Genomic DNA, 15,779 nt, shown 5'->3' on the forward strand with positions numbered 1-15,779 from the left:
TATTACTAATAGTTATGCGTATGCAATTAAAGTATTTCTGATGGACAAAATGTGAGATTTATATCAGATAATTCATCTATATTACTATTATAGTTCATTTATGAAGTTTGCACTTATATTCGCACTAAATAAATAACTATTAAAAATTGTTTTAATTAATTGACACCATATAATAGAGTGAATTTTGTTTGATCAAACAACAATAGATGATAGATATAAAGCCAAGAAACTTGCTATTAATATGCTCTACTTGCTATTTCAATGTAAGTATGATATTTTCTAAATGTTTCGTTCAGATAACTTAGTTAGATATATTAGTCAAAATTTGAAATTTTAATAGCACATATATTAAAAATAATTATTATTCATAAAAGATTAATGAAATAGTAAAAAATCAATCAAATATAAAAAATACAACATTTAGAAGAATTCTTATTATCCTTCAAAAAGTCAGTATTTCTGCTGTAATTTTCTACAACATTGTAGTTATTGCACTTTGTCTATGAATTTGTATATATGTTATATATAAATTATATATTTAAACTGCCCATAAGTGCAATTTTTATATAAATTGTTTATTTCTTTAACAATTTTCATATGAAATATGCTTTTTTAAGCGTATCAAAGCTGTGTTCTTAATGTGCATGGATATATCAAGAAAAATGTCGAAAAAAAAATGTGAATTCACAAATTCACTGAATTTTCACCGTTTTTTGAATTTTGCTACAGCACTAATATTAAATAATACTAAAATCTTCTGTCTTTGTAAAAGAATAAATTCTGACAAAAAGTGCTCGTTTAAATTTAATGATCATCTGTATGACTAAGTGGTAAAAAGTGTTTATGACCAAAAAAGGGTTACATGCTTAGTCTATTTTTCTGACAGGATACTCTAGATTTACATGATCTCTATTTCATATCTCCGTTTTTTAGATTCTTCGACAGATTTTATGATAGAAAACCAAGATTAACAAATTTCCGGCATGTTAATGAAGAAATCTGCAGCTACCCTCAATATTATTTCAATAATCAGTATCGTTTCTCTTACAATTTATTTTTTTCTCAATAATTTAACAAGAAATAACAATACACATTTGGTTTTACGTATAAAAGCTAAGTGTCGAACTTAATCAACTTTACTTACTTAGCAAATGAATATTTTTGTGGTTGCGAGTTCTGAATGCTGAAGTTTTAGATTTCTCTATAAATGATATCATTGCACTTACAATGTTGTTCCAGCCTATCGCATAAATCATAGAAAATCCAAAAAAAAAATAATATAAAGAAAATTCATGTCATGAAGTTCAAAAAATACCGTGTAACATTAAAATTTGTTATGCATAATACATTTTAGCTATTATTGATTTTTTTTAATTTTCGAGAAATTGAATGGTGAGTCCGATAGAGAAATTTTTAAAAATCCTAGTGCCTCATAGAAGTAATTTCCCTCGTCTCCCATACTTCCAAATGTATGCATATGACATAAACTTTTATGCATTACACAAATGGCCAATAATATCTATAGAGTAAAAAATTAGAAATTTAATTTTTTTATATGATAGTTATATTTCAGATTTGCGAGCGTAACTTTTTTCTCCATGGCATACTTGTTTTAAGAGCAAATGATCAAAATCGTCCTTCAATTATTGAAGGAGCTGATATCTTTTGAAAATTGAATTGAAAGGGTATTCAATTTTCAAATTTCCTCTCAATTTTGGAAACATATCAACTCTATGAATTAACAATTATGTGCCTTCACAGTTTATCAGTCATATAAGGTGCTTATAAAGAAAAAAGTTACGCTCGCAAAATATGTTTTTATATAGATTTCACATAAAATAATTATGTAATTTCTAAAAAGAATATTTTTGTTCTTGAATATTAAAGTGTATTGTAGTTTAAAAAGTTTTAAATATGTTGCTAAAATTTCAGGTTTATAGCTCATGTCTAGCATGACTTCTTCGTATGCGCAAAAAATCTGACACGTAAGGGTATCCTTAAAATAAGATATTTGAGAATAACAATTAGGACTGGCCAATCCTGGTATCACAATTTTGAGAAGATTCTCAAATGGTTTCTATCAAAATGGCGTTGAATTTTTAATTTTAATTTTGATTATTTATGGTTTCACAGAAGGAATTTTATACTATGGAGCTACATTTGTAGGAAAGAAAGAAAATGGGAAAGAATTCACTAGTGATGCACTTATTACAATTTTATGATATGCATTCTCTGAAACTTGGTGTTTAACTAATTTCAAATTCTTTTTGGGACAAGAAGAAAGAGCTGTACAATCAGCTGAACGTGTTCTTGATAAGATAGGTTATCAACCTTCAATAAACCTTGACGAAGGAATCCAATACGATGACTTCAAATGGAAATTGTTTTTGATCATGTTTCATTCAAGTATCCTTCAAGAAATGTGTTTACTCTAAACGATGTGTCTTTTCAGATTAAGTCAGGACAGAGCGTTGCTTTTGTCGACCATTCGGGAAGCGGAAAATCAACGATTGTTCAATTGATCGAAAGATTCTATGACATCACAGAGGGATCTATTACGATTGATGGCCAAAATATTAAAGATTTTGATATAAGATGGTTACACAAGCAAATGCCTTTCATTTCACAAGAACCATTTTTGTTCCATGGAACAATAAAAGAAAACGTTTTATATGGTGTCTTTGATGAAAAGACAGATGAAGAAATCATGGATGTTTTGGAACAAGCAAATGCAAAGAAATTCTTTATATAGTTTGATGATGGTTTAAATCATCAAGTTGGTGATCGTGGATCTATCTTGACATGTGGTCAATGTCAAAGAATTTCGATTGCGCAAGTAGTTATGAAGGATCCAAAGATCTTGATAACAGATGAAGCAACATCAGCTCTTGACAGTGAAAGTGAAAAGAAAGTTCAAAATGCACTTGACAAAGTACTTGTTGGAAGAACAGGTATTGCTGTTGCACATCGTCTCTCAACGGTCATCAGTTGTCATGTTATTTTTGTTATCGAATAGGAAAAATCGTTGAACAAGGCGCACATACAGAACTTGTTGAAAATGATGGTGCCTATTACAATCTTGTCAAATATCAATTGAGCAAACAAGAATCCAAGGAATAAAAACAAATTATTTTTTATCATTATCCAAATTTTTAAAATTGATTCGTTTATATTCAAACTCCATATATAAGCGTAAACTTAAAGTAAAGAGAAGTTTGATTGCAAGCCATTGAAAGTCTCTAATTCAAATAAAAATTGATATTTTTTTGTTTAAACTTACTAGTTTAGTATTAATATAACAAACAATACACATATGTCTACAAGATTATTGAAGTATATGTTCCAATACTTCATCAGCAAAATTCTGAGGTGGAATTTGAATGAAATAGCCAATTTCATTTTCAAAATATTCAGACCATATATTATTGAATATTTCTACATCGGATGGAAATGAAATTTCAAGCTTCTGCACAAAATTATTAAGCAAATGAATAGAATCATAAATAAAATCAGGTGATGCAGAATGAAATGTACTTAAAATATCTTCTATTAGATCTGGTGTAATAATTCTAACCATAATATCTGCATTTGCATGATAAGATAAAATCAAAAATAATTTCATGATTTCATACTTCACATCGAATGCAGAAGTGTCATACAGGCTTTCAAATGGTATTTGCACTAGAAAACTATATAAAGAATTCAAATAATTTTCATTTTCGTTATCACACCAACTTCTAAGGAAAGAAATGACAGAAATCATTATAATACTGTAGTACTCAGTATTTTCTTTTTGATATTCATCTAAAAGTATCTTTTTTGATTCATAAAATATATTATATCTTGAAATTTCTTCATACATGTCATTTCCATATGGGCATAGGTGACCAAGAAACTGAAATACTGCAATTTGTAAATAATGATCATCTGATGTGCAATGCATGGCTAAAGTTTCTATTAAATTAGTTTCTTTAATTTGATTTGAAATATTTGTTGAATTTGAAAGGATATTAGTAAGAATTCTCAATGATTTCGTTATAAATATTGTGTTTTCAGAGAAATTAACAAGATCAATTAATGGTGAAATAATATTTTCGCAAATACCTGGATTAAAGTCATCAATTTTTGTTGCATTACAAATTATTTGAAGTGAAATCTCTGTTAACTCGTTTTCTTCAATAATATTAGGCTCTAAAGCATGAAATATCCCAGCTTCATACATTTTTTGTGTTGAAACATCAGGATGCATTGATAATAGAATTATAAGTTCTAATGCATAATACTTCAAGTCTTTTGCTATTTGTTTCTTAATTGATTGAGAAAGATAAAAAATGATTGGTGATTCTACAATATCTGGAATTAAAGCATCGCCATTTCTTACAATACAAGAAATGAATCGAAAAACATTCTTTCTTGATCCTTTTCTTTTGCATAATAGGACTAAATCTTTAATATTTTCGGATACGACAAAATCAGTGATAATATTAGGATTTTTTGAGATAATGTCAAGAGCATTTGATAAGATTTGTGAAGAATCTTTAGGATTTTCGTTATCAAAACTTGCAAATATGGAATTAAGACGTGCAAGCAAAGATTCATTAATAGCAGACAATTCAACTTCATCATATATATGTACATCAGCATCAGAATCTGATAAGTTTTCCTGATTGGAATCGTCTTTTTTGTATTCCATAATGAAATTTAAGTAATAATCATTAACATTTGGATGCACTTAAAAACTAATAACAGCGGATCCTATTACCAACCCGAATTTTATAATGGTTTCTTAAAATTAATAGTTCTCATCGCCAATAATCATAAAACTGCCAAGGCATAGTTAGTCCTATCATAGAAAGAGCTACCATTTCAAGATCAACGCCAGAAATTCTAGTTTTAAAATTTGCTATTATTTTTATCCAAGACAACATCTATAGACAAAAATATATGATCATGAGTAGCAAAGGAAAGAGGATTTACAAGAATTTTGATAACGACAATATCGGCATCGTCCGATAAAGAAAAACAGCAAAAAAAATACGAATAAATCCTTTCAAAATTGAATAAAAACCGATAGAGAATTGCTAGCGATATTTCACTTCTGTTGAAAGATGAGTGATATCTTGTTTGTAGGACATTGCACTAAAGATGTTATTACCATTAACAATGAGACATCATACTTACCAGGTGGTGGTGTCTATTTCGGAGCAGTTTCCGCTGGTTATTGCCTCAAAGCACATCCATCCGACAAGGACATCAAACTCATTGTTCTTACAATCGGTAAGAAGGAAGATTACGTAAAAGTCCAACATGAAATGGATGCTTGCGGTGCAAAATTGATCCTTATCGAAGACGACAAGACAACAACATTCGTCCACTCATTCGAGGATAACAACCCAGATAAGCGTATATCTTCCGTTACAGACATTGCCAGATCTTTTACATGGGACGATGTTAAAAATTACAAGGCTAAGTTCTGCTATGTTAATCCACTCTTCTTTGGAGAAGTTGATCCATCTCTCTTCAAGCTTCTTCACCAGAACTGTGAATACGTATCCTGTGATGCTCAAGGCCTTCTTCGTCATCAAAAAGACGGAAAGGTCTATCTCAAGGCACCAGAGAACATTCCAGCCGTCTTAGATGGAATCGATATCCTCAAGGTTGATGCTGGCGAAGCTACAGCTCTTACAGGAATTAAAGATGATACAAGAAAGGCCTGCCTTCAGCTTCTCAGCTACGGCCCACGTTGGGTTATCTGCACACAATCAGATTATGTCGAACTTCATACAAAAGAGTCTGTTATCAGCTCCAAATTTGGACAATGGTCTCTTGCTGGTCGTACAGGTCGTGGCGATACTGTTTCAGCTGCTTTCATCCTTGAACACTTCCTTGCTGAGGTTGATGCTCAGAAATCTCTTGATATCGCTGCCACTGCCACAGGAAAGAAGATGATGCATCCTGGCGCAGCTGTATTAGCTGATTATCAGTAATCGCTCTTATCAAAGACGTACAATTAGATTTTTTCACATTTTTTGATTAAAAATATTAAATTTCTTCAATCATTTCTGAATAAAACCCAATGAATCCAATTAATCAGGACTTCATCTTTTTATATATCACATAAACTCAAAATCGGGGATCAAAAATTTTTGAGATACTTCCCCAGGGAACTACGATTATTTGAAGGAGAAAAAAATTTCAAATGACTGAGCATCGAATTCTCCAGCTCGATGAATCAGTTATCAAAAGGATTGCAGCTGGAGAAGTCATTAATTTTCCGTCAAATGTTGCAAAAGAGTTATTAGAAAACTCAATTGATGCCGGATCAAAAAGAATATCAACCGAACTTCAAAACGGCGGCTATTCTCTCATTAAGATTTCTGATAATGGCTGTGGAATAAATGCTGCGGATATGCCTTTAGCTTGTCAGCGTCATGCAACGTCTAAAATTCAAAGTTTCAACGATTTAAGGAACGTAACTACATTTGGATTCAGAGGTGAGGCTTTGTTTTCAATGTCCTGTGTTTCTCATCTCAGTATTTTATCTAAAACAGAAGAAAGTTCATTTGGATACTCCGGAAACTTCCAAGACGGAAATCTGATCGGCGAATTATCAACAGTACCCATAACAATAGGAACTACAGTCACCATTTCCGATCTATTCTATAACAAACCGACCAAATTACGAACATCTCCAGATTCAGCCACTCAAAACCGAAAAATCCTACAAATAGTCCAAAGATACGCAATCGCATACCCAGAGATCAGCTTCTCTGTCATCTGCGACGGCAAAGAGAAGATGATGACCCATGGATCTTCATCACATTACGATGTCATCTCATTATTATATGGTATCGATGCCAGATCAGCGACATTTGTCCTTACAGGTGATATCGCGAAGAACACAACCGTTGAAATGTATCTAGGTTCTCCATCGGCCAAAAAACAACTCAAAGAATCAGCGGTTTTTGTAAATGGCAGACTTGTTCAATGCGACCACATTAAAAGGGCGATTAATGCTGTTTACGGCAGTTTCTTGATGAGGGGCGAGAAACCATTTGCTTTTGTTTTATTAAGGATGCCGCCAGATAAAGTAGATGTGAATGTACATCCAACGAAAAAAGATGTTATATTTACTAATGAACAGAGTTTGATTGATAATATATGTGACATTATTTTGGCTGAGCTAAAGAATCAGTCAAAAACAAGGAATTTCTCAGAGAAAACAGAGAAAAAGAAAGATAAGAAAAATGATGATGAAAGATTGAGTTCTTTTGTTTCTTCAAAGGAAATAAAAAGAAAAACTTTGGATGAAAAATATGAAGATCTTGTCGAAGATGATGAAAAAATAACTGTCAATAACCCAATACAAGAAAAATTTAACCAAATTATTGGTTCAAACAGATCTGTTCAAAATAAAAGTGACAAAAATCAAAATGAAGATGAACTAAACGAAGAAGATTCATTCAACACATCAAACAAAGTTATTCAAAATAAAAGTGACATGAATCATGAGGAAGATTCGAATGAACTCAATCAAAATCAAGAAAATTCATTCAACGCATCAAACAAAGTTGTTCAAAATAAAGGTGACAAAAATCAAAATGATGAACTAAACGAAGAAGGTTCATTCAACACATCAAACAGAGATGTTCAAAATAAAAGTGACAAAAATTTACATGAAGAGGAAGAAGAAGAGAAAGATAGTATTGTTGAAGATGATGAAGAATCGCCAAAAGCGAAGATAGATATTGATAGAGAAAATAAAGGAAAATATGAATTATCTCCTGTATCTATAAATGAAGAGAATTTAACAGATATAACTCCTGCTTCTTCATCATCAGATACATCAGATACAGAAAATCCAAGAAAAAGAGCAAGAAGAAATCCTTATATGAAATTATCTTCCGATTTCCAAAATTTACAACAAATTGATGATTTACCAAAAAGTGACAATTTGACAAAACGTGACAGCGATCAAGAAAACTCTGAAATTCCAAAATCAAATATTCCTTCGTCACTTTTCAATAAAAGTGAAGTGACAGAAAAACCAAAACCGAGGGAAAGATCATCTATTTTTGATGAGTTAAAATTCACTCCAAAATCTATGGCAAGAGGAGATCCAAATCTACAAACACTTGAACAAGTCTTGAATATGTCTGCAGCCAAAGAAATGAAAAGGGATCCAACGAAAACGAAAAGAGAAATGAATTTAGTAACAGCAAGTTCACTTTTGTCTGATGAGAAAAAGAATTCTTTTGAACCTTTAATTACTTTGTTTAGAGCTCATTCTTTTGTTGGTTTGATTGGTTTGAAATATGGTTTAATACAAGCAGATGAAACTCTTTACGCAGTACATCTATTCCAAGTCTTCAGAGTTTTGTTTTATCAGTCTTGTTTAAGTAGAATTGGAAACTTTGGAAAAATAGTTTTTGACAAACCGTTAGATGTCAAAATTTTGGCAGATTCTGTAGAAGGATCTGACAGTTTACGTGTCAAAAATATTTTAATAGAACATAGAGAGATGCTTTCTGATTTATTTAATATTGTTATTAATGATATGGGATGTTTAGAAGAGATGCCGATGATTGTTGCAAATTACGAACCTTCTTTTTCTTTTCTCCCTATTTTCTTAGTGAGATTGGCTGAAACTGAGTGGGATGGAGAGTTGGAATGCATCAGTTACATTTGCGATGAATTGTCTATGTTGTATTCTCCTTGTGAAGAAGAATCAAATGATACGAAAAACATCGAAAAAATGAAAAAATCTATCAGAGATGTTCTGTTTCCTGAACTGAAAACAGCTATTTTCTTCCCTCCTGCTGCTTTGATTTCAAATCTTTCTGTTATTAGAGTTAGATCTCTCCATGAAATGTACAAAATCTTCGAAAGAAACTGAAATATTAAATTGTTATTTTTTTATTAAACATTTATCTTTATAAATTAATACTTTACATTATTTCCATTCAATATACAATATACGAGGCAAATTTTGAGGAAATGCATAGTTTGTCGATCATAAAACTGTTAAATTCAATCCAAAATCTGAGAACACAGAAAAATTACATATTTTTTTTTATTGAGGGATTATAAACCCATTTTTTGAACAAGGAGTATATTGTTACAAATAATTCATTACATACTTGCATTAAAGCTTTCAATGAGCTAGCTGGCACAATAATTATTGATTATTGAGAATATTGAGTGAGGGAATTGATTTTCAACTTATTGAAGGTTTTAAAATGATATTATAAGCTATAATTAAAGTCAATTTTGTATTTAAGCACCAAATACATCTTCTTTATTTATCTTATGATGTCAAAGTTTGAAATCATTTGGGAAACTAATAGTAATCATTATGCTCATAAACTTTACAGCTAGTTGATATATATATTCTCTAAAATTATTGTACCATATTTATTAATAACTCATTACATTTTTTGTAGATTATTAAATATTATAGATCCAAGTGATAATGATTCCATAAATGATAGAATTTGTGGAGATTAAAAAAAAATATGAAAAATTTTGTTACATATAGATATAATTTACAAGTCATGGACAAATTTACATTTTATTAGATACACAAACATCACTCTCTTCCATTAACTGGATAATGTTGCTCCAATTATTTTTATTATTCTGAATAAACGGGTGGTTGACTAATTCAGCAGCTGTCATTCTTTTATCAGGATCTTTGTCAAGTAATCCTCTAAGAATGTCCTTCAAATCCTTCGGTAGAATCGGATAATCAGGAAATGTAAGATCTCCCAACGGTTGTATTCTAGAAATATTGTTTTTAACCATATCTTGCCCTGACGTATCATATATTTTTTGTAAATCGTATGGATATGTTCCATAAATCAAGACATATGTTGTTACGCCAAGACTCCACATATCCGCTGGTTTTGGCTTATACTGTTCTTGATTGGCAACCTGTGGCGCCATGAAGAATGAAGTTCCTATTTCTCCTGACAATAATTCGTTTGGATCATGTAATTTTGCAGAAACAGAAAAATCACAGAGAGCAAATGTCGTATCAAAAATCAAAACATTCTGTGGTTTGATGTCTCTGTGAACATATCCGTTTTCATGCATATACTGTAAAGCGCTGCCAATTTGATCTAAAAATCTTACAGCGTCATAAATTGTTAATTCCGGTTGCTTTGTGATTTCAAATGCTCCATATTTTGCAAGAGGCATCGCGATTACATATTCATTGTTTGCCGTTAAGAATGAGCTTAAAATTGGAAGGCAATTTGGATGGTTTAATGAACTAGCAATTTCGATCTCGCGTGGTTTTTCATTTCCAAAGCGTTTGTCTTTTCTAAATACTTTTAATGCGATGATATCGGTGGAACCGATTTTTGTTGCAGAATAAACTGCTGCTTCTGCACCCTCGCCGATCTTTTTAAGTATCGCATAACCCTGTATCTCGGTCACTTCTGAGTTTTCCGATGCAATATCCGGTTTTGAGTTGATTGTATATTTATCTTCGATCAAACTCGAAGCAAAATCATCACAAAACCGATTAATTGGATTGTCTATTGATATCAGAAGCGACGAGGGGTTAACGTCGGCGAGATTGTTCCGTTCGCTATGCTCCCTCGATAAAAGCGCGCCCAAAACAAAAAATATAGGCTCATATTTTTATAGATTGAAAATGAAAATATAGCATATTGGATGATATTAGCATATATTAATGAAAATACATTCAAACGATAAGCTAGGTAGTTTTTAAATTTTTCAGAAGGGAATTTAAAATTGAAAAAGAATTATTTGTTCAGCCATTTAGGATTCAACGTGCATTAACTAAATCCAAACTTTATTTGCTATTTTATATTTTTGATAGAGCTCTTTCAAAATGTAATACCATTAATTACAACTTAACTATAATTTAAAATCATAAAAATCTTGAAAATTCTAATTGTTAACAATTTTCAATAGCCTCCTCATTATTTGATTGACGATGTCAAATTCAAATTTCTTAAATTTTCGTACTCTGTTTTACTATTTTGAATGGTAAAATATAATGAGGGAGACTTAACATGTTTAACAATGACTATTTTAATATTTCTTTTCAAGATTACATCAATGGATTTTTGAAACTCAAGAATACAGGTATTAAATTCGAAAAGATCATAATGGGATATTGTTTCAAACTATTTGGTCTTATTAAAATCAAATAGTATTGTCTCAATGACTCTTTACCATAAGAATTTTTATATTTACACGCTTTTGTCACTTTTCTATGAGTGTGCATCATCATGAATTAGCAAAAAAGTTTTTCGAGCATTTTTTTAAGCTTGCGACTAAGACAGAATCAATAGACCCATTCTTTACAGAAACATGCAACCTTACCTTCGGAGATGAACAATTTTCTGGTAAAGAAGCTGTTTTAGAGAAATTAGCCCCTCTGTTACCATTGACACCTTGTACAACACATAGCTTTGTCGAACAGCCATATTCAAATGGCCGATGCATTGTAACAGCAAACGCAAGAACAGAAATCCAACCAAAAATAGATGTTACAGAAAATGTTACCTGCGTTCACTTCATAATTACATTCTTACTTGCAGAAATTGACGTTTCAATTCATAGATATGGCATAACGCACATTATAGTTTTGCCAATTGAGCAATAATTTCATACAATATTTAATATTATATGTATGTTTTATAAATACTTTAATAATGAAATTTATTATTCCATCCCTTATCATTGTAATGTTTTAATATGTTTGATTATCTTAATCATTGAAGTTAAACCTCACTGTTCCTTAATTCATGCCTAAATATAAAAAAATTGTAATTTTCAATTTCAAATAATATTATTATTTAAATATTTTATGCTTCATCCTGCTATAATATGAATTTTTAAGATTTTTGCAGTCCAGTTGCTCAGATATAACTCAAATCAAAAAAAAATTTTATTCGATTAGCAATAGTATTTTTACTTTAAAAAGAAAAACAAATAACCAATATGGTTTTGTTACTTCTATTGTCACTTCAAGAATTTTTGTTTTGATAGGTGCACGTTTAAAATATGTCAAGTTCCTCATCTTCACATTCTTCAAGATTATCTTCACCACGAATTCAATCACCACTCCGTTACAATAAACCGAGTAATTCATTTGTTGAAAAAATCAAGGAGTTTCTTCACTCAAATCATTATATTTTTTTCACATTAGTAATTTCTCTGGCTCCATTATTCAAACTTGCGACTCTAAAAGTTACGATATATTGTCCAATATCTCATTCATCTTCAGTTTGTGTTCAATGTCCAAAGCATGCAATTTGCAATTTTGTCGAGTTTGAATGCATCGAAAATTACACTAAGTTTAATAAAATATGTATTCCTTCAGAAGAAGCATATTATTATAATGAATTATATAACGATATTTTTAATTCTTTCACTACCGATAATAATATTGTTCTTCAACAGCTTGAAAAGGAAAAGTTAATCAAAATTATTGAATCAAACAAACGATATTCTGTTGATGATAATGGAGATATTCATATGATACTTATTCCAAGTCTTATTTACACCATAATATCATCTATATGCTTGTTTTCATTACTGCAATGCATCAGATTTATTTTCTGAATGGATAAAATTTTCTTCATGAAGCCATTATTACCTCAATTATTGTTCAGTAGATCTTAAGATCAAAGTTAGCAGCAAACATCATTCCTCTATTCTGTTTTCCTGATCAACAAAATTTAATTCAAAAAAAGCACAGTTTAGGCTGGAACTAATACATATTGCATTTTTGGAATGCGTAATTTTAAATTTATAGTTGTGATGTCGATTTTCCTAATAAATAATTTTGTTTGAATAATATCAATTGAATTATAAGAAAGCAAACTTATTTTATACACAGTTATGTTATGTAAAAGATAATGAAGCCTCATTTAGATCCAAATCTACATTAATATTGAAAAAAATTTCACATTGACGTTCATTGAACCAAATTTCCTGAATAGAGAGAGACTTCATCGATTATAAAGATATAGGCCAATAATGTGCACATTGTACCTGACATATGAAGCATCATAAAAGTTTGTATGGACTCAATGAATCACTTCCTTTTGATTTCGAAATATATTATCATTTTTTATTATGTTATGAAAATTAAACGAAAAGGTAGCTAAATGACAGCAAAATTGGATATGAAGAAAGTAAATTGTTTATTGAAGAAACGCTTTTTTCGTTTTTTCTACAATTGCATATAAAATATTCACAAATAAGGATTTGTGATGAAAAATATTTTAAGAATTGGGTAAATAAATCGTTAGATTTTAGATTATATTAATAATTTCTTCTTACAACAAGATTATGGTAACAATGGCTGTGTATGATAGTGGGAGTATTGATAAATTGCACTAAAATTTGATATGTTTCAGAAACTATTTATAGTATGTTCAAAAATATTAGAATTCAATAACATACGGTAGCATTAACTGTAAGCAATCAATATTAAGTGATTGAAGAAAATCGATATCAATATTTAAAAATTTCGAGACTTTTTTGACTGAAATCAATTGCCTTGGACACCAGGAATGAAGTTCTCCTCGATGAATTTTTCTAAATTTTTTTTATTATTGAAAATGCCTAAACAATTTTCCATAAAATGAAATCGTTTTTTACTATTCTCAATTTTTTTTTGGAAACTGAGGTTAAAATCCATTAAGAATTCCAATTAATTCAGAAACAAAGCAATTTTATGATATTCTAAATCCATAGATGGGTTTTATTTTTATTATTCTATATTTTTTCTTCCAGAAAATATCAATTATACATTAGATTCAAATAATTATTTTTCAATGACATATAAAAGAAGCTTATTTTCCAAAATTTTAAATCATCTCTAATTATTTGTCAAACATAATAAGGATGTCAATTCGGAAAATTGTTTTCATTTTAGGAGAATATAATTTTCCTTTTCGAAAATTTAAAAAGTGAGACGCGCAGGATTCGAACTTTTTTAAAAGTTGATTTAAATATATACTAGTGTGGATTCTAAGGATAATATCATATTTAAAATAAGAATATACTAGTTTAGGTGGTATAATTTTTTTTGATAAATTTGAGAGCATGTACGTTTAGGACATCAAAAGTGTCAATTCGCTCAGCGAAAGCTGAGCTAGCTTCGTTCTCGAAAGAATAGGGAAGGAGTGAAAGAGAGTGATACAGATGTTGACACATTCATATCATTTCAACAAATTTTGATCAAATTGAAATGCAATGAAATTCAATTCACTTCATATCCTTCAGTCAGTACATTGACATCCTTCTACATCACAATGATAACTCGTGCATCAATAGTTCTACAACTAACTCAGAAAAAACAAGATTTTTCCTTCCAGCTTACAGCTTTTAAAAAGTTTCGATGATAAAAATCACTCTACTCTTGTTTATCGATATGTTGTGATAGTAGGTAAACGTATTCTTATCGATATTAATAAAAATATTTTTACGAAAATCTGAACCAATTACAGAGTTATTCATAAAGTTTATGATAACTGTAATTACTTCATCTTTGTTTTATATTTGAATAAACAATTTAATTTAATTTGCATAATTTTTTTTAGTTGAAAGACAGGAAACTTAGTTGAGTTTGTATTATTTTTATCGTTCAATTCATTGTATATGTGAGTGATCCAGATATTTAAGGGTCCACTGTAAGGCCAAATAAGGTCTATCGTCGTCCCAAAAATATTGCTCGAGATGGTGTTTTACTAAGGCCCAAAACTTAAAAAAACACAAAAAAATTAACTTTACTCTTTTGAGATCCTTATCAGATATGCATCAATTTGATGCAGTATCGCAGTTCAAATCTGATTTTTTAATGTAGATGTACTCTAACATCCTTTAAAAAATGCAAAATGATATTAATTAAGCTTTTCATTTCTGTATCATACACGAAACAAAATCGTTCATTATACTAAAATTTATCAAAGTTTGATTAATGAAAAAATAATATCTAAATTTTTACATTGAGTCGGCTATTGATATGGTTAATATTAAATCTTGTAAAAATTGGCATTATCCAGAATAATACCCACTAAAATACACAATTTTTTTTTAAAAAAATTTTAATCAATTGTTATGGTATATCTTTATGATAATGAATAAAATGCTTATTTTCATAAGTAAATACATAATTTATGCTTAAACACAAAAAATAACACGTGAAAATTTTTGGCCAACATATCAAAACTAAGGATAATGGTTTGAATATATAAACAATAATACTTTGTCCAGGGAATTAAATTTGTGCTATCCAATTGTCAATTCTTTGAATTTTTTTAAATGCAAGATATCCGGCATTAGCCTCAATAAATATATATATTATGCATCATAATATTAGTTTGTAATGGCATTAAAGCGAAATTCCTAATTTCTTCTCAATTAAATTCCTTGAAAAACATTGGAATTAATGATTGGAAATAGGTCAAAAAATTCCTAATATAAAACTTATACTTAAAATAAAATTAAAATTCGAAAATATCTATTTTTCAAAACACGCATCCAAAAGCGAAAAAATTCGAAAAAATCGTGTTCTTATAAAACTCACTGATTTTGCAATTTTTTGAGATTTGAAGTGATAGATATATTACCATCTTATTGAAACATATGCTTCATTGTTGTATTCACATAATATTAATCAGAACACTAGGAAAAGTGGATTTTCGAAAAATGACGATAACGATTATTTGCAAATCGCCTCTCAATTTTGAGAGACTTTCAATTTTTACAGTGGACCCTTAAGATATTTA

General features: G+C 29.7%; 7 protein-coding genes across 7 annotated transcripts, besides 1 other annotated feature; 5 read left to right on the forward strand and 2 right to left on the reverse strand.

The window, feature by feature from the left end:
• Window positions 1-2,374: 2,374 nt before the first annotated feature.
• TVAGG3_0172860 (ATPase activity, coupled to transmembrane movement of substances) lies at window positions 2,375-2,752 on the forward strand (the record flags this gene model as incomplete). Its single annotated transcript, XM_001320344.1, has 1 exon — window positions 2,375-2,752. One exon carries the CDS (start codon window positions 2,375-2,377, stop codon window positions 2,750-2,752), a length of 378 nt encoding a protein of 125 aa, XP_001320379.1.
• Window positions 2,753-3,272: 520 nt separating this feature from the next.
• TVAGG3_0172870 (armadillo (ARM) repeat-containing protein family) lies at window positions 3,273-5,005 on the reverse strand (the record flags this gene model as incomplete). The annotated part of the gene is made up of 1 exon (XM_001320343.1): window positions 3,326-4,693. The coding sequence occupies one exon, from the start codon at window positions 4,691-4,693 to the stop codon at window positions 3,326-3,328; it is 1,368 nt and encodes a 455-aa protein (XP_001320378.1).
• An 80-nt stretch (window positions 5,006-5,085) lies between these two features.
• TVAGG3_0172880 (pfkB family carbohydrate kinase family) lies at window positions 5,086-6,086 on the forward strand (the record flags this gene model as incomplete). Its single annotated transcript, XM_001320342.2, has 1 exon — window positions 5,109-5,987. The coding sequence occupies one exon, from the start codon at window positions 5,109-5,111 to the stop codon at window positions 5,985-5,987; it is 879 nt and encodes a 292-aa protein (XP_001320377.1).
• A 100-nt stretch (window positions 6,087-6,186) lies between these two features.
• Window positions 6,187-9,341, forward strand: TVAGG3_0172890 (DNA mismatch repair protein, MLH1-like; the record flags this gene model as incomplete). The annotated part of the gene is made up of 1 exon (XM_001320341.1): window positions 6,200-8,896. One exon carries the CDS (start codon window positions 6,200-6,202, stop codon window positions 8,894-8,896), a length of 2,697 nt encoding a protein of 898 aa, XP_001320376.1.
• A 175-nt stretch (window positions 9,342-9,516) lies between these two features.
• TVAGG3_0172900 (protein serine/threonine kinase protein) lies at window positions 9,517-10,744 on the reverse strand (the record flags this gene model as incomplete). The annotated part of the gene is made up of 1 exon (XM_001320340.2): window positions 9,565-10,200. One exon carries the CDS (start codon window positions 10,198-10,200, stop codon window positions 9,565-9,567), a length of 636 nt encoding a protein of 211 aa, XP_001320375.1.
• A 504-nt stretch (window positions 10,745-11,248) lies between these two features.
• Window positions 11,249-11,641, forward strand: TVAGG3_0172910 (uncharacterized protein; the record flags this gene model as incomplete). Its single annotated transcript, XM_051225378.1, has 1 exon — window positions 11,249-11,641. The coding sequence occupies one exon, from the start codon at window positions 11,249-11,251 to the stop codon at window positions 11,639-11,641; it is 393 nt and encodes a 130-aa protein (XP_051110364.1).
• Window positions 11,642-12,042: 401 nt separating this feature from the next.
• TVAGG3_0172920 (uncharacterized protein) lies at window positions 12,043-12,603 on the forward strand (the record flags this gene model as incomplete). The annotated part of the gene is made up of 1 exon (XM_001320339.1): window positions 12,043-12,603. The coding sequence occupies one exon, from the start codon at window positions 12,043-12,045 to the stop codon at window positions 12,601-12,603; it is 561 nt and encodes a 186-aa protein (XP_001320374.1).
• Window positions 12,604-14,673: 2,070 nt separating this feature from the next.
• Window positions 14,674-15,767: a mobile genetic element.
• Window positions 15,768-15,779: the final 12 nt, after the last annotated feature.

This window comes from Trichomonas vaginalis, chromosome IV, assembly GCF_026262505.1.
Source record: "Trichomonas vaginalis G3 chromosome IV, whole genome shotgun sequence".
Classification (NCBI taxonomy): domain Eukaryota; phylum Parabasalia; order Trichomonadida; family Trichomonadidae; genus Trichomonas; species Trichomonas vaginalis.